This window comes from Chelonoidis abingdonii, chromosome 1 (genome assembly GCF_003597395.2).
Source record: "Chelonoidis abingdonii isolate Lonesome George chromosome 1, CheloAbing_2.0, whole genome shotgun sequence".
Taxonomy (NCBI): Eukaryota; Metazoa; Chordata; order Testudines; family Testudinidae; genus Chelonoidis; species Chelonoidis abingdonii.
Genome location: NC_133769.1, coordinates 252,146,258 through 252,172,802, shown reverse-complemented (window position 1 = coordinate 252,172,802; position 26,545 = coordinate 252,146,258). Strand labels below are relative to the sequence as shown.

Below are 26,545 nucleotides of genomic sequence, written 5' to 3'. Positions count from 1 at the left end.
TCAGTAGCAGTGTCGGTTGGGCACCTCCCTGTGCTCTGGTGGCAGGTGTATGCATGGGTGAGAGGCCACCTGTGGGATGGTGGTGAACCAAAGTTGTCTTGGCCAGCAAGGTGCTAACAGGATTGATTACTGTTGTCTCAACCTGCTTGATCTTCCCGACGACACCAGGGAAGGCATACATTGGTGGGTCCAATCACTATAAGAAGGAATCCCTTTGGAGTTGTGCCTGTGGGCAGCTTAGGAGCATTATGCTAGACAGTTTCTTGGTTGCTTAGGTCACAAAGACGTCCCAGAATGGAATGAGCTCCACTACCAGAAGAAGTACTGCATGGCCAAAGGGTGGATCTTCCACTCATGATCTCTGTGGAAAAAGCCTGCAGAGGCTGTCTGCCAAGATGTTCATTACTGCCAGTAGGTGCACTGCTGAGACAGGGATCTGATGCCGGATGAACCAGTTCCAGAGTTTGACTGCTTCCGTGCAGAGTGGGGCAGACTTCATTCCTCCTTGTTTGTTTATATAAAATATTGTAGTCATGTTATCTGACATGAGATCAACATGTGCAATACAGATGAAGGGAAGAAATTTCTTGCAAGTTTTGTGCACTGTCCAAAGCTTGAAAGATTATTATGCCGTTCAGTTTTTTGTAAAGTGCAGGAGCCCTGGGCTAGATGGTCATCCAGGTTAACTCCTCAGTCAAGCATGGAGGCACCCATAATTAATGTCTTTTTTGGTGGTGGGGGAATAAAGGAACCCCTAGGGAGACAGTGTGTTTGATTTCCCACCAAGTGAATGACATTAGGATGTTCTGAGGAAGCAAGACTCATTTGTCAAGGGTGTCCCTACTTGGAGTGTAAACCATCCACAAACATGCCTGAAGGCACCAGAGGTACAGACTTGCGAAGGGTGTCACACAGATCAGTGGTTCTCAACTTTTTTCTTTCTGAGGCCCGCCCACAACATTCTGTAACCATGGCCCAACTGTGCCACAACAACTGTTTTTCTGCATATAAAAGCCAGGACCAGCATTAGGGGGTAGCAAGCAGGGCAACTGCCTGGGGCCACATGCCACAGGAGTCTGCGTGAAGCTAAGTTGCTCAGGCTTAGGCTTCAGCCCCAGGTGGTGGGGCTTTGGCTTTCTGCCCTGGGGCCCAGCAAGTCTAATGCTGGCCCTGCTTGGCAGACTCCCTGAAAACTACTTGTGGTCCTCCAGGGGGCCCCAGACTCCTGAATGATGCAGGAATTCATATGGCCTGGAAAGAACCAGGCAGGATAGGACTGCTATCTAGGGGATGAGTCAAAGTTAGGTGTTGAGATCCCGCATCGTGAGGAATGTATCCTGACTTAAGTAAGCCTTGCTCAGAATCAAGTTCAGATTCACCCGGTTAAATTCTAAAACTTGTGTGAGGCCTGAAGTGGACCTTTCTAGATTTACCTGAAGTCCCAAGGAGTAAAAGGAGAGGACCGCCATCTGCGCCTCCTGATACAACTGACCTGTGAGCAGCCAATCATCAAGGTAAGGAAATATTGGGCTGTTTTACAGACTCAGACTTGCTGCTACCACGGAAAGTGCCTTTGCGAAACCTCTTTGGGATGTTGAGATGCCGAAGGGAACAAATCTGAATTGAAAGTGCTCGAGGCTCAGCATGGAGCACAGGAATCTCCTGTGTCCTGGATGAATGTCTATAAGAAAGTAGGCATCATTCAAATTGAGGGCCGCAAACCAGTCGCTTTTCTGTAGGGAGGGGATTAATAAGATCAAGGTGGCCATCCTGAATCTCAAATGGGCACATGAAGACATTCAGTTGTCTGAGGTGTAGGATGGGTGTCCAGCTCCCTTTCTTTTTGTGAATGAGGAAATATCTGGAGTAAAAGCCCTTCTTCCTGAGTTGAGGAGGCACAGGCTCTATCTAGCTGGATTTGGGAATCCTCCTCCTGTGTGTGAGTCCTCTTGTGAGAAGAGTCCCTGAAGAAGGACAGGGAATGGGATTTTGGAGAATGGGATTTTGGAGAAGGGAAGACAGGAATTTGATAGTGTTGCCAGTCAAGAAGCTATTGAGGACCCGTTTATCCAATGTGATATGATGCCACATCAGGAGGAAAGGGGCCAGGCAGCCCCCAAAGAGTGTGGGATAAAGGCAGTCCAGAGAAAGGGCAGTGCAAAGACTTGTTGCTGATTCTCAAGCATCCTTTGTTGGTGGGAGTCTGGGACTAAAGAGAGGGAGGTGGTGGCGCATTTGCCTGATACTTTGCACCCTTTGATGTTTCCAAGGAGGCTCACAGACCCTTGGATGACTGAAGGGCAGAGGGACAGGATGGAGGAGGCAGCTGGGAATATTTCCTTCGAGGTGCCAGGGTTCAGTTCCCCAAGAAGCAGAGTGGTGTGTGACAGTTCTTAAGGGAATGAAATGGCTTATCTGTTTTCTCACTGAACAGGTTGCAACCCTATAAGGGGAGATCTTCTACTGTTGCCTGGACCTCCCTGGGGAACCCCGAGGATTGCAGCCATGCACCTCATGATGATTGAAGTCGCCATGGCATGAAAAACCATATCCGCTGCATCCAGCAACACTTGATGAGATGGTCTGGCAACAATTTCTTGTAGTCAAGGATGGCCCAGAATTGGCTGGCTGAAATTTGTTTTTCCTACTGAAGAGATCTAGTCTCTTGTCATCCTGGTCTGAAGGGGTGAGCCTAGGTTGGAGCAGTTTGTTATGCTCGTTGGCAGCCTGGACCTGCAGCAAATGTAGCCTCAGAGGTACCCTGCAATAGGAGCACTGTACCAAACTTCCGTGGAGGCACCAACCACCTGTAGCAACGCCCTCTGCCCTGGCACCACAAGCCTAATCCCAGCCCAGTTCGAAGGGGTGGGCAGCCCCAGGGAGAGGGTGGCTGGACAGTGAACCCACCCTGCACTCACCCCACAGAGGGAGCTCCTGTTCCATGGGGCTGGGCCCAGCTTCCCAATCCAGGCATTGCAATCTGCTGCTTTGCCCCCAGACACCAGGTTGCAATGCCACTCATGCACATTTGGCCCAGCTAGACCAAATTTGAGATAGGGGTCCTGTACCAATTTAAAGTGAGTTCGAGTCTGATTTCTGAGGGTGCAGTTGCACCCATGGACCCTGGCTAAAGCCTCCCCAACCTGGACCACTACAAAGTTCAGGATGGGGGAGGAACACTGAAGTTGATGGGATGGGATGGGATGGGATGGGATTAGTTTCTGGCAAAATGTTGCTATTAACTGGAAGTTGTTGATATCAGGGTTGCTATCAAGTGGCATCCACTGTCTCTAAGAAAAAAGAAAACCTAATTGCAATACAAGAAAGTTTGAGTGGGAACACTAGCAAAAAGCTGCAAACACTGAGGGGTTCCCTCTCAGACCACAAGTGGTAGAAAGGAATTGGAGACGTGGTCAGTCCGCAGCACCCCTTGTACCCTCAGTTTAGAGCAAGAGGTGGGGTAGGGTGCAGGCATGGACCGGTGGACACTGCTACTGAAAAATCTTCCCGTCTCAGGCACACAGAGTGCATTCCAATCCACAGAGAATACCCATAGGGACCAGCACTCGAAGAAGAACCCAAGTCATCTGTCCATTCATTTGTTTCTACCCCAAGGGAATATTTTTAATTCAATGTGAAGGGAGTTATGTGTGTAAATTCCTGTGCACTGAAATGAGAATCTACAATTATGCCAGGCAAGTGCAAATGAAGTGTCTCTTAAAAACTGGCCTGCAACATTCACAAGTGCCATGGAAAAACCTAAGACAGATACAATAGATGCAAACTAAAAGCTGTATCAAACAAAACTATTAGTTAATTATTTTCATTTCCTTCAAAGCATGAGCATTAACAGAAAGGGAAGTTAAATATTTAACAAGAAGAAAATTTATCATGAAAAACTAAAAGGTAATGGTGACCAAATAGTGGAGCCTCAGAGAGAATTTACAGCTATCCACTCCCAGCACAGGATAGTTGCTCCTGCACCCATACAGTGAATCATGTCCATTCACACTTTTTTCTTCATAAATCACAGCAGAGAAAACAAATAAGCAGTGAAAACATGTTATTAAATGACACTTCAGAACCAAATAACCTTTACATTTTTAGTATCAGAAAAGACAATTAACAAAGACATTTTGGCAGCTCATTTGGATTTCATATCAAACCTACACAAACATCGAGTCATTTCCCTAAAAATTGCTGCTAGTTTTAGAAATTCCTATGGTACAATTTAAATATAATTTAATAGAATATAACTGTAAAGTGCTTGTGTTCCCTATCATAATAAAGATGTCTTTGATAGGAACTTTGGAAATGATGCACTGGAAGTATTAATGGTGTCAAGTCAACAAGGGCTGTCATTTTCTATGTTTGTATAATACCTAGCACAATAGGGTTGTGGCATGGATGACCTTTAGGTGCCAATGCAGTATAAATGTTAAATAAAATAATAATAATATATATACAAAAGAGGAGAGATATGGCAAGTTTTCCCTTTCCCTATCTTATATTTGTAGCAATAAAATGTAAATCATCATTTGAATTTATTTTATGTACACCTCTACCTTGATATAACGCTGTCCTTGCGAGCCAGAAAATCTTACTGAGTTATAGGTGAAACCGTGTTATATTGAACTTGCTTTGATCCACCGGAGTGCGCAGCCCCACTCCCCTGGAGCACTGCTTTACCACATTATATCCAAATTCATGTTATATCGTGTGGAGTTATATCGAGGTAGCGATGTATTACATTTAATATGTGTGTGTAGCATTTTTTAAAAAGTGGATTTCTATTGACTATAGTTCTTCAGTTACTGCAGTGTCCAAGCATGGAATGGAACCCCGTATTGGTTTCAAGTCTTTTTGTTTCATGGTGGTTCTGCTTTATGGTCAAGTACAATAAAATCTAAAGTTCTTCTCTTTTTGGGATCACAGACATATTGTTGCTCTAGAACAATGTGCACATCCATAGCAAAATTATATGCATTTTTACCTCCAGCATCAGCTGGGTGAATTCTTCATTGCTGAGAAATGAAGGCTTCCAGTCTTGTTGAATTTCACAAATCTCTGCCTGTGCTGAGACTTCTAAACAAATAACAACATTACAATTTTTTTTAAAATCCAAAGAAAAAGTATATTTTGCAAAACTATATACAAATTGCTGCTAAGGGATGTAAATATTTTGTATAACTTGAAATGAATAGAGATTTTCAAGGATGGGACATGCATGTAGTGCAAGAATATGGACAATATCCTCACTGGGCCATGTCTAGAGGTCTTTACACAGTTTTCATTCAGCCAAACCCCATTGTCTTCAATGGGAGTTTGCAGTCAAATGGCCATTGTTTTCAATCAGTGCATTACCTAGGTGAATATTGAATTAAAAAAAAAAAAAAGGCCTGAGCAAAATTAAAATCAGGATGAGGATTACATATCAAACATGTAGTTACGGTTTACTGAGTTTCAGATTTAGGATGGGAATGATCCAGGGCTATATTTTGGCCTATAGCCACAACATTGAGTAGGGGCAGTGAAAAGCATCCTTGAGGAAGCTGGAGAGCTGTGCCTTAGAAACCACAATCACTCCCCCAGTTGCTTGGTACACAGGTGGAATGTACAATTTACAACAACATCTCTTGTGATGGAGCATCCTTCTCCCCTCACAGAATCTCCAGCCAGCTCCACAGTGCAGTGCAGACCAGAGGATGAGGGAGCAAACCAGAGCTTCACTCACAAAAACCAGTTGAAAAATGCAATCTCCTATCCTTTAAAATAAAAACCTGACTGTGCACCTGTCTGGTGGTTTGATGGCGGCATTCTGTTCTGCCACATGGAAGCAGCCTCCAATAAGCACTCCTAGAGCACTTGTCCCTTGTAAGTTTTCACTCGGAGAAGTGCAAGTGTATGATAATTATAAATCATGGCTCTGTAGTTAAGACTGAGCCCAAATGAGAGCCGGTTGAATCTCACACTCGCCACTGAATCCGTGGGACTGGTGGACCTCCCGCAAGCAAGCTGCCAAAGGCTGCCTGACTGCCACCCTCGCAGGGACCGGCAGGCTACCCTCCGCGGCTTGCCGCCCCAGGCACGTGCTTGGAGTGCTGGTGCCAGGAACCGCCGCTGGGTTGAATCAGATTTGTTGAATAATTTATTTAAAATAACATTTCCAATTTTTACTGGTACATTATGGACCTCAGTGGCTAAGTAATGTAAGAATGTATTTGTCAGATAAATGTTTTGATTCATTTCTCAAAATTTTATACATATTTGCCTAATATTCTGTTCAGTATTCACCTTGCTCTAATAAAAGTACACGTGAGCACTAGCACCATTGGTTCGGTGGAGGTAAATGTGGGCTCTCTACTCTACTCTGATTAACCTAATCAACATTTATAGAGCACTTACCATCACATTTTCTCTGTTTCAAGAGACTGACCACAAACATAAAAATGGCTGAATGATTTAAAAGGCAGTAAACCTGTGACTGTGTCTGTGTGAAGTGTCTCGTGGAACTAAACCAAAGCACGCACACAAGCACAGGTTAGTGCTTTTATCAGTGGAGCTGCAGCAGTCTGTTTCCCACTAAATTAACTTTTTCAGCATGGCTGGGGTTGTCTTGATACCACAATGCAGTGGCTTTACCGGCCCAGAATGTTCAGCAGATGGCTGGGGAAAAAAGGATCAGCTCCAATCAGCTCTTTATTATGTACCCTGCAAAATGCAGAATATTTTACAGTAGATACTAGCATGGAAAAAATGGCATATTTGAAAAATCAATTTCTGGAAGAATTATTTGAATTTTGGCAAGCTTCCTCGGATTAATAGAAAGAGACTGTTACTGAACAGGAAATCTGAAAATTGATCTGCTTTTCTGTTATAGCTAAATTATTGGTTTAGAAAGCTGAACGTAAGAGGAAATAGTATTGAATATAACAAATACAACTATCATATGCAGTGTGGATAAAGCAATGTTTTTAAACTGTATTGTTTGTTTTGTAGTATGTTGCATATCTACTATTGATTTAAACTTTTAAGTAATGGATTTTTGTCTGAAAAGTATTTTTTCTTTCTTTCTTTTTTTTTTTTTTTAAAGAGTACAAAACCGGTAGCAATTCAGTCCAACCTCTATATACAATCATAGGCTGTTTACAGAGAACAATCGGGTAAACAGAGAAACAATCGGGTAAAAGAAAGTAAAATGCCTTTTTTTAGTAAATTATTGGCGCTATCTACTACTCCATTTACACTTATTCAGTTCCTGTGTGGTTGTTCTTCAGCTGATTTTTTAAAGTGTGCACTAACATCTTCCTTCGCTTTGCCTTGGGCAACTAAAAAGAAAGATATATCATTACTGTCACACTTTAAATACGTATATACAATTATCAAAGAAGCTGTAAAAGAATAATAGATATAACGAAACTTTCAGATGTCCCAGTCATGCCCTCTTGCATGAAATCATCTTCTCTATGGCAATATTTCATTAAAACAGAACCATTACTGCAATAACAGATTAACTATAATTCTTTCCGCAATTATTTTGACATTTGTGACTTAATTGTGTCATGATGTAAGAGTTTTATCTGCTTCTCCATTACACTCATATGTCTCAACTCTGAGAAGGTGGAGAGATTGTCCAAGGAATAAAAGAGAGCAAAGCGGCATAGACTAATTCACTAGGCCCCAGTTCTGCAAGCTGCACTGCGAGGTTGGACTCCTTTACCCATATGGAGTTCTAGTGAAGTCACTTGGATTCCACATGGGCTTAAGGACTGTCACATCTGGACATGTGGCCCATTTACACTGTTCCAGAACTGTGTATACACTGCCAGAGCAGTGTAAAGAGGCCTTATCAAATGAGAATCAGTCCCTACTGCAGACATGCCAAACCAGCGGAAAAAAAGCAGAAATTGGGCTTGTTTTGAGTTGCTTGTTTTTGGCTTGTAGCTTGTTGCTTCTCTTTTTTGATTGGCTCCCAGTAAGCAGGGGCAAGAGAGGAAGAGAGTCAGGGGTGCACAGCAGACCCCCCATACTCCCAGACAGCACACTGAGGGGATACATTCTCACAGAGTGTTGCGTTTCTTAGGAATTGGTTTGTTTTGGCTCTGTTTTGAAATGGGATTAGCTTGATTTTTGGCTTATTGTGAAAGTTGGGGAGCTTATTTAGTGCATGAAAGTTGGTAACTGTGCCCTACTGTCAGGGCCGGCTCTAGCCATTTCGCTGCCCCAAGCACGGCGGCACGCTGCGGGGGGTGCTCTGCTGCTCGCCGGTCCTGCGGCTCTGGTGGACCTCCTGCAGGCGTCCCTGCGGATGCTCCACCAGAGCCGCGGGACCAGCGGACCCTCCGCACGGATGCCTGCGGGAGGTCCATCGGAGCCGCCTGCCACCCTCCCGGCAACCGGCAAAGTGCCCCCCGCGGCATGCCGCCCCAAGCACATGCTTGGCGCGCTGGGGCCTGGAGCCGGCCCTGCCTACTGTCAAAGTTGGAAGTGGACATTCACCCACGAAAGCTCATGCTCCAAAACGTCTGTTAGCCTATAAGGTGCCACAGGATTCTTTGCTGCTTTTACAGATCCAGACTAACACGGCTACCCCTCTGATACTTGACAAAGTTGGCTTAGATTCCAAGTGATAAGGTATTCTGGTGCTCTTAGTCTTGTTCCTGATTTGAGGCTGATGTGTATGAATAAGGGAACTCTCTGTGTGCAGATCTCCCCCTATTGCAGTGGTTCTAAACCAGAGGTTCATGTACCCCTGGTGATACACAGAGATCTTCCAGGGGGTACATCAACTTATCTAGATATTTACCAAGTTTTAGGTAAAAAACACTAGCGAAGTCAGTACAAACTAAAATTTCATACAGACAATGACTTGCTTATATTGCTTTATATGCTATATACTGAAATGTAATTATAATATTTATATTCCAATTGATTTATTTTATAATTATATGGTAAAAATGAGAAAGTAAGCAATTTTTCAGTAATAGTGTGCTGTGACACTTTTGTATTTCTTCATCACAGAAGAGTGGTACAATTCAGCACATTTATAGTTTTTGCTCAGTGGCCCCCAAGGGAACAGCAAGGATTAGAGATCAGTACTGAGATATAATGGTAGAGCTGACACGTATTTATGAGAATAAACATTCACCCTTCAGATATATTTTAAAATAAATTTCTGGCCGTCATCACTATTCAGCAGCTGTCTTTATTGTACTCTTCTATGCCAAATTTGCAAATGGCCTCAAAATGAAACTAAAATTGCACCTATATGTTATGCAAATAAAAAACTGGTATTTGCTTGTGCACATTGGGTAGAAGTCCCCCAAATTTATGCAAGCAAATATTTGTGAATAAAATTTATTAAACCAATTTTAAAAATTTGGCCCTTAATGTCAGAATTTCCCATTGTACTACACTATACACACATTAGTTCTGAGCTCTGATGGCACATGGATCCAAGTGCCAGAGAAACAATGATCAATATTTTAAAGCCAGAAAGAATGACGTGTCATCTTTCTTTAAGATATTTTCTATATAGAAAATTATTTAAATTTGCAACCTTGAGCCTTCACTACCTCCAATTTTTTTTTAAAAAGAATCCTGATGGATTTTCGTCTGTTAAAAGGTGTAGTGAGCAAGATGAAGTAGAAACTGAGACCAAGGAGAGACAAGACTATGGATGCTGGCTTACTAGCAGGTTGGCTTATCCAGGGAAAGCAACCGCACTCCAAACCCACCAGCTCTACACCAGGAATGTACAGAGGCACACAGGCAAACTTCTCATATGATAACTCCTCTATCCCTTATTCTCAGTAGCTGATTCTTTTTCATAATCAGGGCCCACAGTGTGCAGGAGTCACAGCCCCCTTTCACAAGACCCCAGGAGGGAATAGACTGGCTCCCTACATCTACTTTTAGAGAAGCTAAGAGGAATATTTTCCCCCTCCAGTCAGAAGTCTGTTGGTGCCAGGTGAAGGGAACTTCCTCTTTCCCTCCTGATCACCTTTTTGTTCAGAGCACAAGTCCCTCTCCTCCTTAGCTCACAGGTTCACTTCAGAGCTCTGTGGCCTTTGCATTTCTTCCCTGGCTGCCTGATATTCAGTCAGCTAGGGAGGCACACATCCTCTGCCTTAGAATGTCAGAGGACTGACTGGCTTCATTCACTTGAGCCCAATAACCAAAAGGAGCATTGTGATCAAGAAAGGCAGTCTTGCGCAAGCCCATCAGGTCTGAACAGGCATTATACTACAGAGCAAGTAGGATAAGTACTACTCTGTACCAAGGAGCAGCTGAGGAGACTGATTTGAGTTGCATGGTACCCTTAAGTTTTCTTGGCACAAACTATGACTTGGAAAAAATCTTACTATGAAATTTTTAACCGCTTGAGCCACTCTGACCATCACTGGAGTAACAAGGATTTGGTACAGTTTGACTGTGCATGGATAGGTTTAGCAATTTTTACCATTGTGTTTCTGCAGAAAGCCAATGACTTTTTCAAGCACTGTAGTTTTGTCCATTTTACGGGTGTTGCCTGGAAGCATGGAGCTGAGCTCTTTGATGAGAATATTGAATTGGTCACGTCTCTTCTTTTCAGACTTGTTACGGGAAGCCCTATAAGTATGAAAAAAAAATAATGAATGGACCTAGAAATAGTAATCATTACATATTCTTCTTGCGACATGTTATTTAGAAAATGAACTCTCTATGCATCAGTGTGTAAACACTGATGGCTGGCACCAGGCAAAGCTAAATAAGCATGTAAGAACTGGGCTTTCTCACTGTCATAGAATCTCAGGGTCGGAAGGGACCTCAGGAGGTCAACTAATCCAAATTCCTGCTCAAATCAGAACCAATTCCCAGACACATTTTTGCTCCAGATCTCTAAATGGCTCCCTCAAGGATTGAACTCTCTACCTGGTTTAGCAGGCCATTGTGCAAACCACTGAGTTATTCTATGCTTTCTGACTTTATTATCTTATTCCTGTATTCACTCAGTGAGCACATGTTGGCTCTTCTGTCTTCCTCCATCACTCCAGCAGCAGGACAAGATGTGGAGGAATTTCATGTCCTTGTTTTCTGGCAAATGATAAAGCTTGTCTTGTGAGCACAGGTTTTCATATGTGTGTGTGTACTCAAAATTCATGCATTCTATGCTGAGGTACTTTCAGTAAAGGAAGATTGTACGTAGACAAGGTAAATAATATGGCAACATATTTTGTTGGCCCAGAAAACAATTTATAATGCTCAAACTTTTGGGCTGATCAAAACACTTAGGTATCCTAAATTATTTCTTGGTCAGATAAAAAAGTAAAAAAAATATGGCAGTTTCTAATCACTCTGCACAAGTTTAACTGTAGAAAGGAAAGTTGGTCTTGTGCTTTAGTCACTGGACTGTGATTCTAGATTCAAGTCCCAGTTTTGTCACAGATTCTATATGTGCCATTGGGTAAGTCACTTAATTTCACGGTGCCTCAATTCTCTATCTGTAAAATGGGAATAATACTACTCCCTTTATGCATCTCATCTATTTAAAATGTAAATTCTTCAGGGCAGGGGAGCTGGAACAATTTTTATAGTGAGGGTGCTGAGAGCCATTGAACCAAACTGTAAACTCCATACAGTGAAAACCACTTCAAGCCAAGGGTTGTGGCAGCACCCCCCAAACTCCTAATTCCAGCATCTCTGGGTCACAGACTCTCTCTTTTTATATGTTTGTACACTAGAACAATGGGGCTTCAGTTTCATCTGGGGCTTTTAGGCACCACTGCCGTGGTCCCAAACCTTTTTCATCTGGCGGGTGCCGGACGACGAGCCATCGAGAACCAGGGCTAGCGGACGAGCATCCACAGAAATGCTGCTGAGAAGCAGCAATGTCAATAGGCGTTGCCGCAGAAATGCCATCGACAAGCATCATCATCCAGAGGTGTCGCCACCGAAATGCGGCCAAAAATCAGTGGCATTTCAGCGGTGACGCCTCTGGGGGATGCTGCTTCTCAGCAGCATTTCGGCAGATGCTTGTCCACTGGACAATACGCAGGCACACATAGATGCCCCAGCGGGTGCCATGGCGGTCATGGGCACCACGTTGGGGACCACTGCACTACCGTAATGCTACTATTACTGTTTCTAACAATCTGCTCAGTAGCTGTATTTTAATTTTTATTTATTGTACACTAATTTGTAAACTAAGAATTGTATTCTTCAGTGCATCCTTGGTCTCCGAGTATGAACATTTTTTTATGTATGTTAATGGACAGTTTTCTAGGAGGTTATCTCCTAGGCTTATATGACCAGGCAAAAAAATGAACTGTAAAATATGCCAGAACTTCTGCTTACTCCATTGAAAGGTTCCAGGCAAACAAGAACATCATAGGCTATGATTTACTTGGCTTAAATGTATAATAAGCTAAAAATCTGGTTAGAAATAGACAGAATTTAATAATTAACAGGCCAACTTCTTCTAAACATAACACCAGCGTCAATCCAGTAATACCACTGCAGTTAATGAAGAAACCTGGGCATACACTGGTGTAAATAGGAATAGAATTTAACCCAACTTGGACATTCCTCTAAGGACCAATATGGCAATAAACATTTTCAGCAGAGATATCATAGTGGAGTCTTCCATATGTTACCCGTGACAGGGCAGGGGGTAATTTTTGTTTGTCTTGCTCTCTGGCCTGAATACTCTTTGAGATACGCTGGAAAGAAGCCAATCTTCGGTTATTTTACAGCTTTGAACACAAAAGGTTACGTGAATGCTGTCTAACTGATTTAAGCCTACTCCTGTTACATGTGCAGAAGACTGTTGAGACAAGATTTGAATCCATCTTCATCATATTTCTGAATAATTCAAGTAGATTTAAAGAAAACCAACATTTTATTTTCATGTAATTCAATCCTCAGCCCGTGTTAGCTTGAAGGCTCCCATTCCTTCAAAAACTGAAACTCCCCAACCATATATAGAGTATGTGTTGCTTGCCCAGAAAGTAAAAGATGTTTTGACAGAAACCAGAAAGTACCTATTTTTAACACTTGACATTTTATTCACAAAGGAAATCTGAAAACTTCTGTAGTGGAAATAACTCTACCAAGATCCAAATCAATAAACAGAGTAGACTCCTTAAAGGAAGAAAACAGAAAACCTTATTAGGTCGTCTAATCTATCCCTTTGCCTATGCAGGATTCTATATTTGCTAGTGCTTTGTTCAGTCCAGTTTTAAATGTCTTGAACAATGCAGGTTCCATCATTTCCCTTGGAAGCTTATTCCATAGTCTAGTAAATCTCACTATTAAGGCACTATCCCTGATACTCTGCTGAAGTTGCCCTTATCTTAATTTCATACCATTCACCTTGATCACGTTGATGGATCAGTCCTTCAGCCCTCGTACAGACTGCGCCAATCACAACACGTTTTCCATTCGTCTCAGATCCTGACCTTTCTTCTCCACGTGCAGCCATGTCTTTTCACAATAAAATCTTCCCTTCTCTTTGGAGGTTGGCCAAGTGGTCATTTCAGTTCCTGTGGGTATCACTCAGCAACAGCTGCAGTCCATCGATTGTCAGTGAGCCTCATTATATGCCTAGCCTGTCACATTTTACTATGCTTGCTCTCAACAATGACATCCTGCACTCCACTCTGCTGTCTGATCACTTCATTGGGGACTCGGTCTCGCATTTAAATTCCCAGAATTCTTCTTTCCATCGCCCTCTCCGTGACAGACAGTTGCTGCTCCTCTGTCTTCATTGGTGCCCATGTTTCGCTGCTGTACAACACTGCTGGCAGTACTGTTGAGTTGAAGAGGCTGCCGCATGTTGCCTTGTTGATTTTTCCATGGAAGACATCCTTGATAGAACCGAATGTGCGCCAACTAACTTTCTTTCTTCGCAAGAATTCACCTTCCTGATCGTGGCGCATGTTAATTCCTTGGCCCAACTAGATATATTGCTCAACTTCTTCTATTTGTTCTCCCTTGATAGTTATTTGGACTTTTGGTAAGGTACCGGAACGCATAAATTTCATTTTGGAGCAGTTAATTTTCAGTCTAAATTGGCTGCTTTTTGTGTTGAGTTCTCGCAGCATTTTCTGTAGTTTGATATCGTTTTCGGTGATCAACTCAATATTGTCCGCAAATCTGAGATGGTTTAACTGTTCTCTGTTGATGTTGATTCCACCCTTCCAATTCATTTGCCTCATTACCATTTCAAGGCAGGCTGTGAAGAGTTTCGATGAAACCGTGTCTCCTTGTTCCACATCTTTCTTAACTGGGATGTGACCAGGAGTATCATACAAGGTTATATCTGTAGTGCAGTGTTCGACAACATAGAGCGCTCGACAGTATAGAGATCAATGCAGTGTTGAAAGCTCTTGCAGAGCAGGGCATCGACATAACCTATATCAAACTATTAAAGAAAGCAAATTCCGATTGCACAATCCACACCATTAGTCCTGGTTATGTACCTCCTGGTTATCTTCAAAGCAATACAGCATATGCTGATGGGAAAAAGATACACTGTCCGAATGGAATTTTTATTCTGAGTAAATATTAACAAAAGCTTGTCCCTAGGCATCACCAAAAATTCTCCTTCCAAAAAAAAAAGAGGCATTAAAATGTCAGCAGATGGTAACAACTACCACTATTTAAGATGTGTGTTTTCCTATGTCCATTCTCTGTGTATGTTGCTTGCTAACCCCCTTTTTGAATGGTTGCCTTGCATGCATCATAAAAGTAATTTGGACTTAAGTGTGTGAACTGGTAGTGACAGTTAAATCTGGAATTCCTCCCTCTATTCTTCCCTTTGCTTCATTCCCCACTCCCGCAATCCAACAATGTTATAATTCTTGACATTTTGTATGAAACTTTCAGCTGCGATATACCATCTCCAAAGACATGTTTTTCATGATGTAATGTGGCATGAGGCATCCATTCCCTTCATCCTCCATTCACAGATGCCTACACTATTTACAGACGGTTAGGCACATCCTTACAATGTGCTTCTTTGTAGTGTGCATTAATAATACTATGTTTAGCAACTCTCGTGCATTAAGTCCCTTGTGAAGAGTGTTGGCACAGGGGCTTTGGGAAAACTTTGATAGGCCCTTTGCCTCAGAAGACATTCCTTGCAGTCCTAAGTGGTTGCAGCAGTTAGGTCAGCACATTGCTTCTGGTGTCAAACAGTGGGCTTCTGTATCTCAAGCATGCATGAATTAGAAAAGAAGCAAAGGAGCACAGCTGAGCGGGGCTGCAGAGCATTCTGACCTATATTAGTGAAAAAAAGCTGCAGGAGGGAAGAAGCAGGAAAAGAATCAAAAGAGATAAGCCTGGACCAACTAGTTGTGCCTAGACTGGAAATACTTTCATTAGAAAGAACAAAGGAAAAAAATACACGCAACCTAAGGCTCCTTCTACACCAGATAAACTGCTGGCTGCAGTACAGATCACACTTCCAAAAAAATTGCTAGCAAACAGATTCTGTAACACTCCTGGTGCCAGCCAATTATTATGGAGTTTTACTGCAACACATGTTTTTCTACCTGAAAAGGCAACCCCTACAAAGTGTTAGTAGCAATTTCCTGTGTATGTATTAACTGTGACTTTACCACCGTAGTTAATAGTACGTTACCGCTTTAGACCCAATCAATTAGCCAAAAATTCAGCGTCTTGTGGGTTGTTCCAGTTAGGAGCAGTAATTGGTGATGGAACCAGATGTTTCTTTGAAGCAATACTGTTTATTTACAAAGAATGTACAAAGACCTTCTTCCTCGAACACAGCAGGAATGAAACAACAAGAGACAGTGTCTTTGCTCACAGTAGCAGGCACTTTTTCCAATCAGCACTCAGCTCAAAAGCTGTCTCCCTTAGCTTTTTTTTTCTTTCCCTAAACTCTCGCTTATGTTTTCTTAAGACCACATTCCCAGTGCTGGTTCTGATTGTGCCCTTGGTTTTTCTGCCCTTCCTCTCTAGTGTTTTCTCCCGTTGTCCACAAAAACACAGACACACACAGCAGCTCCATTAATCAATCCTTTAACCCCTGCATTTGCTGTATCAATCCCGGTAAACCCCTCACCCTACATGGCATAGCTTCTGACTCAGTCTTGCCAAGTGGATCTGTGTGTTCGGTGGTGGCTTCTATTGTTTTGACTATTATTAAGCAAAGGGGCATTTAACTGTGCCATCATTTAGCCTAGCTTCAATGGAGTTTAACCCAATCCAATACAAGCACATATGAAAGGAGATTATGTTTAGGTCTGAAGTAATGTTTATCATGTTATTGATTTTTGGTGATAAGGTGATTTGAGAGTATTAATCATTTTTTGTTTTGTTTTTTCCCAGAATCATTATCAGATAATTACCCATGTATAAACTGAGTAACATAATAAGAAACCTCATTATTTTCAATGAACAATCTGTGTTTATTTTACAAAGTGTTTTCCATAAAAGATTCTATGATAACATGGATATTTTATACACATCGTGGACTAGACAGTTATATTGTGGCAGAAATAGTGTTCTGTGGGTTCCTCAATTGATCCTATGCAGTAATGTGAAAAAATAACCCTTGTATTTGCCTTGCTGATATTTTTCAGAGGAAGCACTATTAAAATGCTTTTATTCTGATAATAGTGCTTTGTGATTCAACAGTTTTTCAAGTTGTATTTGGCTTTATTTCTCTCTCCCTTTTGATTAATTAGGATGGAAAAAACAGCTTTTGCAGCAACACAAAATCTTAGGTTCACAACAAAATGAACAGTGTTATAAAAGAAAAAAAGTGCTCACCTCTTTGCCCTGTCTTTCTCATTTTCATCCATGAGATTGTCTAAATAGCTTTTTCTGTTGAAAGAATGCAGAGTTATTATAAATTGTCATGTCGTTAGCTCTACCTTCAGGTTAATCTCAGAGTCACTTCTGCTTTACTGTAATAACAGACTGACAGTACCCAAGTCAAAAAATGTGTCAGCAGGGTTTTAAACTCTGTCCTTAATTTTAAGAACCATCTATTGTAGATGTTATGATTCATTATTAATGATTTGTACTGCAATAGCATCCAAGGGCTCCAATCAGAGATTAAGGCCCCATTATGGTAGGCAAAATAAAAACACATACCAAAAAGGCAGTCCCTCCTCTGAAAACTTTACAGTCTAATCTGTCTGCTGTGGATAACTTCTCCAAGTTACTAGGCTAGATCCGTGGTTTTCAACCTTTTTTCATTTGCAGGCCCCAGAAATATTTCGAATGGAGGTGCGGATCCCTTTGTAAATCTCTGATATAGTCTGCAGAGCTCCAGGGGTCTGCGGACCACAGCTGAAAACCACTGCTCTATGGTAATGACAACCTTTCATGAACCCCTTAAACATAGTATGTGGACTGCCCTGGGGGTGGGCCATGGACCATGGGTTGAAAGCCATTGGGCTAGATGAACTTCAGGAGATGCAAGGAGGCAAATATGGAACCTCTCTGCAGACTCAAGGCCTCCTGTCCCAAAGAGGATTCACCCTGGGGAAAAGCAGGTTTTGTTTCCACTACTGCTCTCTTGGGTGGTTCCTCCAGCTGGGGGAAGCTTAAAGTTCCTATAAGAGCTCGGGAGGAATCCCAAAGGCAAAGGTAATATGAGGATGCACTAGGGGCCCAATTCCACAAAGCTCTGAAGCATGTGCTTAAGGGTATGGCTACACTTGGAATTTCAAAGCGCTGCCGCGGCAGCGCTTTGAAGTGTGAGTGTGGTCGGAGGGGCAGCGCTGGGAGAGAGCTCTCCCAGCGCTGCATGTAAACCACATCCTTTACGGGTGTAGTGTGCAGCACTGGGAGCCGTGCTCCCAGCTCTGCCGCCCTGATTACACTGAGGCTTTACAGCGCTGTATCTTGCAGCGCTCAGGGGGGTGTTTTTTCACACCCCTGAGCACGAAAGTTGCAGCACTGTAAAGTGTGAGTGTAGCCAAGCCCTAAGTCCTATTGACACAGTCTAGTTCCTAGAGCACGTTACAAAAACCAGCCTTGCAACTAACAACATCTGAGACCCTTGTTGAAGTCTCAGCTGAGAAGTCAGGGGCTGAATGGGCCTGGAGACTGAACTGCCTTCTTACTATTTGACTTGAGCTTAGTTTTTAGAGTTCAATTTTTTAGAGTTCTATAGGTTTTTAAGCGGCGCAGCGGTCAATCCTATGTTAGATCAACTTGACTTGCCACACAGAAAAAATGCAATCCCTGTGCAAAACTGAACATGTACCATACCTGTCAGTATTAACCTTTTTGGAACAGAATGGTCAGATACTGACTAAATTCTTGATTTGCCCTAAGGTGTATGTCCATTACTACTATAAGAATGAGCCATTTTGAGCCTGCAATAGATACATACAAGGGTCAGTCATAGCTCATAAGAAGAGTAGGTAAAATAGGTAAATCATGTAGGGAAGACAGGTAAAAAGCCATGTAAACTCAGCACAGCTGAGGATGAAGTTGTGTCTCCTCAAGCTATGGCTACACTACAGAGCTTACAGTGGTGCAACTGCACCGATGCAGCTGCCCTGCTGTAGCACTGCTAGTGCAGACATTCTAAGTTGACTTAATTACTCCAGCCCCTGCAAGTGGCAGTAGCTATGTTGGCAGGAGAAACTCTCCCAGCAACATAGCGCTGTCCACACCAGTGCTTAGGTCGGTGTAACTTATGTTGCACAGGGAGTGGCTTATTCACACCCCTGAGTCATATGCGCCAACTTTCCCTGGTGCTGGTGGCTGCTCGCATCCTCTGCCACAACTCCACCCTTTCCCCGCCCCTGCCCCACCCCCATTCCAATCCCTTCCCCAAAGTCCCTGCCCCAACTCCGCCTGCTCCCTGCCCCTATTGGACTCCTTCCACAAATCCCCGCCCTGGTCCCGCCTCTTCCCTGAACGAGCCGCATTCCCCCTTCTCCCCCCTCCCTCCCAGCCATGTGAAACAGCTGTTTCACAGCACAAGCGCTGGGAGCTAGGGGGAAAAAGTGGGCACGCAGCGCACTCAGGGGCAGAAGTGAGCTGGGCAGGGGGGTGGGGAGCTGCTGGTGGGTGCTGAGCACCCACCAATTTTTCCCCATGGGTGCTCCAGCCCCGGAGCACCCATGGAGTCAGCACCTATGCCCTGAGCGACATAACTTATACCGACGTAAGCGGTAATGTGTACATAGTCTGATACATTCATTCTTTGTCCACTGCCTGCCCCTCTTTTGCCGAGCGCTCTTTTGAAGAAGAGAGGCTTGAAACATAATACTAAGCAGTGAGGAGAATAAAGCCTTGTGTTTATCATTACCCTGTGTACTCCCACTTGTATCAGAGCACAAAAGCCTTATGCATCTGCTGCACCCCACACAAGGATTTTCAGGATCAACAGCACAATGTTTCAAACTTTAGACTTCCTACTCTGTGATTTGAAAATGGGCATCCCGTGTCACTATTCCTTCCATTAAATGATTCCACAAAATTTAGGAAGCATGATACAATAAAAAGTTAAAAAAGGAGGGCCAAGTTAATGAATATGCATTACTTAGGCCGCATACGATTTCAACATATGATTTTGCTCAGGAATTTTATTGTCTCAAGAATATTTGTTTAAAAACAAAAATGAAAACTGATCAATGGGAAGAATTATGGATAATTTTGTCAGTAGCTAGTAGATAGTCGTCCTCCATTAGCTCATGAGACAATTGTTAGCTAAGGAATATGAGATATGTGCAAATCATCCTGTTAATTTTTTGTAACAATACAAATGCAGCAGGAGGTTAAAAGCTACTGTTCAACGGTTTGAGGATAAAACCACTATAGGTGAGGGTTTCTTTCTTTCTCTTTGGTATGTTCTCATTGTGGACTATCAATTTCAAATGCTGACTGATTTGAGACTCACTTCGGTGAGAGACTCCTGATAGTAAGCAGCTTGAATCAGCAGAGAAGACTTATCTTTTGCTTACTATCCACCTGCTGACTCCTGCCATAAGAGTAAAGGCACAAACATGATTGTCATTGCTAAGCACTCTTATGGCAGAAGTCAGCAGGTGGGCCTATTATTCATAGGGTTGCAAGTTCTTAATGTGCGAGCACTGTTCAGTCTTTCAAGAATATTTTTTTGGCCTCACCAATGCCAATCTGCTGGCAATGCTCCTTCTTATATAGCCCAAAATGCTGTTAGCCTTCTTGGTAACAGGGGCACATTGTCGACTCATATCCAGCTTCTCATCCACTGTACCCCTAGGTCCTTTTCTGCAGAACTGCTGTCTAGCCATTCGGTCCCTAGTCTGTAGCAGTACATGGGATTCTTCCATCCTAAGTGCAGAACTCTGCACTTGTCCTTGTTGAATCTCATCAGATTTCTTTTGGCCCAATCTTCTAATTTATCTAGGTCCCTCTGTATCCTATCCCTACCCTCCAGCGCATCTACTGCTCCTCCCGGTTTAGTGTCATCTGCAAACTTGCTGAGGGTGCAATCCACGCCATCCTCCAGATCATAAATGAAGATATTGAACAAAATCGGCCCCACGACTGACCTTTGGAGCATTCCGCTTGATACCGGCTGCCAACTAGACATGGAGCCATTGATCACTACTCGTTGAGCCCAACGATCTAGCCAGCTTTCTATCCACCTTATAATTCATTCATCCAGCCCATACTTCTTTAACTTGCTGGCAAGAATACTGTGGGAGACCATGTCAAAAGCCTTGCTAAAGTCAAGGAATAACATGTCCATTGCTTTCCCCTCATCCACAGAGCCAGTTATCTCCTCATAGAAGGCAATTAGGTTAGTCAGGCATGACTTGCTCTTGGTAAATCCATGCTGACTGTTCTTGATCACTTTCTTCTCCTCAAAGTGCTTCAGAATTGATTCCTTGAGGACCTGCTCCATGATTTTTCCAGGGCTGAAGTGAGGCTGACTGGCCTGTAATTCCCGGGAGCCTCCTTCTTTCCTTTTTCAAAGATGGGCACTGCATTAGCCTTTTTCTAGTCATCTGGGACCTTCCCCGATTGCTATGAGTTTTCAAAGATAATGGCCTGAGCAACTAAGCTTTGTGGGGCCCCCTGTGGTGGGGGACCCTGGGCAATTGCCCTGATTGCTACCCACTATTGCTGGCCCTGGCTTTTATCTGAAGAAACACAGTTGTGGCACAGACGGACTGTGGAGTTTTTGTAGCATGTTGTAGCCTGGGGCTCAGAGAGGAAAAGGTTGAGAACCCCTGATCTAATCTGCATGTTCCCTGTCTCACTGGCTGCTCCACAGTAGGACTTCAAAGTGAATCTTACCAGAGAGCTTCATTCTGACTCTGTGGTATGGCTACATTAGAAATTTCAAAGCGCTGCGTCGGCAGCGCTGCGGGAGCGCTGCAGCAGCAGCGCTTTGAAGTGTGAGTGTAGTCAGAGCCGCAGCGCTGGGAGAGAGCTCTCCCAGCGCTGCTTGTAAACCACATCCCTTATGGGTGTAGCGTGCAGCGCTGGGAGCCCCGCTCCCAGCGCTGCCGCCCTGATTACACTGACAATTTACAGCGCTGCATCTTGCAGCGCTCAGGGGGGTGTTTTTTCACACCCCTGAGCGCGAAAATTGCAGCGCTGTAAAGTGCCAGTGTAGCCAAGCCCTGAGCTAGCAGCTCTCCTCTTTTCTTCTGAGTTGTGAGACTGCGCCAAAGCAAAGTAAAACTTATTAAACTTCACTTCAAAGTCCTGCTGTTTTACCAGAGCAAGGTTAACAAGTGAGGAGTAGGAGGAGAGATGACAGAGCCGCAAGATGGCAGTGACTATGTCAAGCACTTGATTTTAACTTATTTTTTGGGGGGGGATGGGGCACTTAGATAGTCCTGCCATGCTGGATGCTATAGAAAAATCAAAGCAACAGATAGACTATTAGACTGGATTTGTCTGAATACAAATAAATCAGAATAAATGACCAGATTTGAGCGCAAATCAAATTTGAATGAGGAATTCAACCTATTGCTACATCTTGGCCAAATATAACCTTCTGGACTATTAAAAAACATGCTAAAGTGTACTGCTAAAAATAGCACACAAAAGGGAAAAGAAAAATTAATGAAAAATTACAAATTGAATTAAAGAACTGAAAACATAGTTGTCTATAGCACAATTGCTGGAAAGCAACTAACAAATATAAGAAAATCCCTTTTCATTCTAATGTGCATTTTATTTTGAGAAGGCCCTGTGATTTTTTGTGGCAGAATAGCATCACTAACAAAGTTACCAGGTGTCATGTAATGCAGCAATTGCTATGGGAATTACTGTATTTAAGTGCAAAGGTAAAATCCACAGGAATGGTAAGTGTGCTGCTTTAGAGCTATTTTTGCTCAAGCATGTCTAACTTAATCATCCTCCTTTCAATAATGGCTTGCTGAATTTTGTTTTTCTAGGAAGGAGAATGTTTTGGGTTTTCAAACAGGACAAAACACAGTAAAAAGAAAACTGTACTTTCTAGACTTGATGAAGGCTAATGATTCTTGGCAGAGAATAGTTCGTTCTGCAGTTTAACAATATTTACATTTTCAATATTTATGAATGATCCTTACATAAAAAAGATTACATTTAAAACCAGAACCAGAATAAGATTACAAAAACATAGAAGATATTCATCAAATTTTTCAAAAAAGACTTACATATTTCTTTAAATGTACCTTTGTGGTTAGTTATTCAAATGGAGTGATAATAATTCTAAATTTGATATTTCACCGAGTTTCAGGCTTCGGTTTATAATGGCTCTGCAAATGTTTTCAGAGTTAAAGCAACAGAAAAATATCTAAAAAAAACAAATACAGGTATTAAAATTATGGAGTATGACATATATTATCGTTCCATTGGCCTGGCTTTGGGATGAGGAGATATTTGTAGGTAATACATCTGAAGATTATGGGATTATAATAAAAGAAGAAAAGGCACATAATGTATTTTGGCTATATTCCTTACATTCTGCCTACTTAAAATGGTTAGTTGGAAAAAAGAATCATTTTTATCTGTAGAAGCTGTTGTACGGTATAGCTTTGCACTGTTAAACCGCTTCTCCATTCCATCCTGAAGATGGTTGTATTTCAGTGATGAGTGAACTGAGCCCTATATATACACACAGGGCCTCCCAGAGGATCCAGGGGGCCTGGGGCAAAGCAATTTCTGGGGCCCCTTCCATAAAAAAATTGCAATACTATATTCTCGTGGGGGCCCCTGTGGGGCCCAGGGCAAATTGCCCCGCTTGCTCCCCTCCACAGGCAGACCTGGGAAAAATAAACCTTCCACACTCAGCACAAACCCAGTTTTGAGAAAACTTTTTTACAAGGTATCACTGGTTCTCAGCATCAGCTAGCGCTAAAAGGCACTAAAGCTCATTGAAAGGGTTGGACAAATATTTTCCATCAAAACTTTTTTTGGATTGAAAACTAGGCGTTTTTAAAAAGCTGAAATTCATCTGCCAAAACTTGAACATGGTTGAGGTTTCAGAACTGAGTGGCCAAATATTGTGCTTTGCTGTGTTTGATGTTAAAGAAACAATAAAAAAATTCGGCTTAAAAAAAATCCAAAACTTTTGAACCAGCTCAGCTTGTGACCAAATCGCTGAGCCCATCCAGTCAGAGACTTTCCAGGTTTCTGATAACACTGTGGTTTCCTTGACTCAATCCATAACTTTGGCTTCGTAGGTTAGACATAAGAACAGCTATATTGGCTCAAACCAAGGTCCATCCAGCCCAGTATCTGTCTACTGACAATGGCCAATGCCAAGTGCCCCAGAGGGATGAACTAACAGGTAATGATCAAGATCTCTCTCTGCCATCATCATTACCCCTGACAAACAGAGGCAGGACACAATCCTTACCCTCCTGGCTAATAGCCATTAATGACTTACCTCCATGCATTTATCTCTTCCTAGAGACTGGCCCATGGGTCCCTCAAAAACTGAGACGGTTACTGTGGGTTTGTCCTTAGCATAGCTTATGCACAATATTCCACGAACTGAGCATTTAAGCTGTTTCAGAATCTGGGATGAGCTATGTGTGAAAACTGAAATGCTGCAAAATACCACATGCAGGATGCGACACATCGTTGCTAAAAATTTAAATTAACACAGGGTTCTCAAACTGGAGGTTGGGGACCCTAAGGGGGGTCCACGCAGGTATATTACTGGGGTCGCGAGCTGTCAGCCTCCACCTCAAACCCCGCTTTGCCTCCAGCATTTATAATAGGGTTAAATATATAAAAAAGTGTTTTCAATTTATAAGGGAGGGGGGTCGCACTCAGATGTTTGCTGTGTGAAAGGGGTCACCAGGACAAAAGTTTGTGAACCATTGAATTAACCCCTCTGAAGCCTCAGGGAATGCAGGGGACAGGGGGGTCTCCCTTGGTAGGTTGGGAAGGATATTGCTCTTCTCATGTGATTCTTCCTCCAGTGGCTAATTTTAAATGAAGCTACCCTCCCCTGACATGAATCTCCCTTTAGCACTGAAATGAAATATTGACTATAATTTGGCATTTGAGAAGTGAAAGGGATGGGAGCCCTAACAGAAAACCTAACAGCTTGGCTCTTCTGCAAGCCTCAAACTGCTGAATGAGCTTTAGGGCAGGGAAGGCTGTGCCTGCCAAACAGCCTGGCCCTGCCCCCATCTGACCCCCACCCACTTCCTGCCCCCCGGACTGGCCTCCTCAGAATCCCCGACCCATCCTGCTCCTTGTCCCCTCACTGTCCACCAGAAACCCCACCCAACCACCACCTCCGGACCCCACCCCTGCTCCCTGTCCCCTGACTGCCCTGATCCCTATCCATCCCCCCACTGAGTCCTGACAAACGCCCCGAACGCCTACAATCCAACCCCCCCGTTCCCTGTCCCCTGACCACCCCCCCAACCTCTGCCCCCTCCCTGACTGGCCCCACGACTCCCTGCCCCCGGCTCACCCAGAGCTCAGCACGCCCCTGAACAGCTGCAGCGCGCCTCCTGCCGGCCTCCTGAGCTCCTTCTGCTCAGCCCGGAGCTCGCAGCCCCGCCCCCTGACTAAGCGGCTCTGAGTGGGGCGGAGCTCAGGAGGCCCGCCGGCTGGATGCTGCAGCGCCATGCGGGAACGCTGCTTGTTTGCTGAGGCTCCAGGAGAGGGGCGGAGGTGGGAGCCTCGGTCGTTCTCTTGGGGGCCCCTGCGGAGCCCGGGGCAAATTGCCCCACTTGCCCCCCCCCCCCGGGCAGCCCTGTATACACAGCATAAATCTCCTGTCACGAGGTAAATCAGGTGTAACCCTTGAGATGCTGGCAGCTCAGGAACCAGCTCATGCCAAGGACCATGGCCTCACTGACCGCTGACAAATGCATAGCTGGAAACCAGTGGGTTAGTATAGTTAAAACAGATATCAGGGTTTTAAGAATGTGTTTAGTGTTTAGACTTTATGGAATCCTTGTAGGATACTGCATGTTTTAATCCTACTTATAATATCTGTATCCCATGGTATGAAGTTATATTGAGTGTGTGCATTGTAACCCTCTGTAATTGTGTAACTCACCAAACAGGAAAAGGAGCATTAATTAAGGTAGAACTGCTCATTCTGCACACAAGATGGCCCACTGAATGCAAATGAAGCATTGCATAGCATCAAAGAACAGAAATCTTGTTGACTGCATTTCTAACTCTCTCTGGGGTGAAGGATATAAAAAATCCCTGACAAGGAGAAATTTGGTCTCTATGCTGTCTGGACTCTGAGGGACAGAGATTCCTAAACATAAGCAAGATAACCCCATACTGCTTGGCACGGGTCAGCCCTAAAGAACATATAGAATTGGTTATTATAGAAGCTTATCCACCTCTACCCCGATATAACGCTGTCCTCAGGAGCCAAAAAATCTTACCGCGTTATAGGTGAAACCATGTTACATCAAACTTGATTTGATCTGCTGGAATGCCCCGCCCCCCAGAGCGCTGCTTTATCGCACTATATCCGAATTCATGTTATATCGGATGGCGTTATAATAGGGTAGAGGTGTATTACCTTTTTAAACCTTAGACTGTAACTCATTTATGTGTTTTTCCTGTTTCAACCTTGTAAATAACGCATTTATTTTCTTAGCTAAATCTTTAGTTAGTTTATTACCGGATTGGCTGCAACTTTGTCTTTGGTTTGAGATCTGAGTATAAATGACGGGGTCAGTGACTGGTCCTTTGGGACCAGGAGTTACCTGAATATTTTTTGTGATTTTTGGTGTAAAGGACCATCTATCACATGGTCCAGCTTGTGTGGGTGGCAAGACAGACTGGAATGCCCAGTCGGACTGTTTGATTCCATGGTAAGACAGTTGTATTGCTTCAGAAGTTCACACTTGTTACTGAATTGGTGAAATCTAATTACAGAACATACCACCAGTTTGGGGTCTCTGTTCTGCTTGTTGATGATCTGCCCTGGGGTTGGCACTCACAGTTGTGAGCAAGTCCAGACCCCATTGAACTCAACAGAGATACACCGGTATAAGTGAGACAAGTTAGGGGGAGGGAACAGATAACCGTTCATGTCACACTCCTCATCAGTACAAGCCAGGGAAGCTAATGATCCAACCCAGCGGACCAA

At 43.4% G+C, this 26,545-nt stretch overlaps 1 protein-coding gene across 3 annotated transcripts in view; it reads right to left on the bottom strand.

The window, feature by feature from the left end:
• Positions 1–26,545, bottom strand: part of NPAS2 (neuronal PAS domain protein 2) — a 157,566-nt gene that overhangs the window by 70,927 nt on the left and 60,094 nt on the right. For 2 of the 3 annotated variants that reach the window (XM_032793926.2, XM_032793927.2), the window contains exons 2-4: positions 16,780–16,833; positions 10,463–10,611; positions 4,994–5,085 (exon numbers count right to left, since the gene is read on the bottom strand). In XM_032793926.2, coding sequence (XP_032649817.1) covers positions 4,994–5,085; positions 10,463–10,611; positions 16,780–16,833 — 295 coding nt within the window. The remainder of the gene's footprint in view (positions 1–4,993; positions 5,086–10,462; positions 10,612–16,779; positions 16,834–26,545) is intronic. The other variant, XM_075061180.1, reaches the window with a different exon arrangement.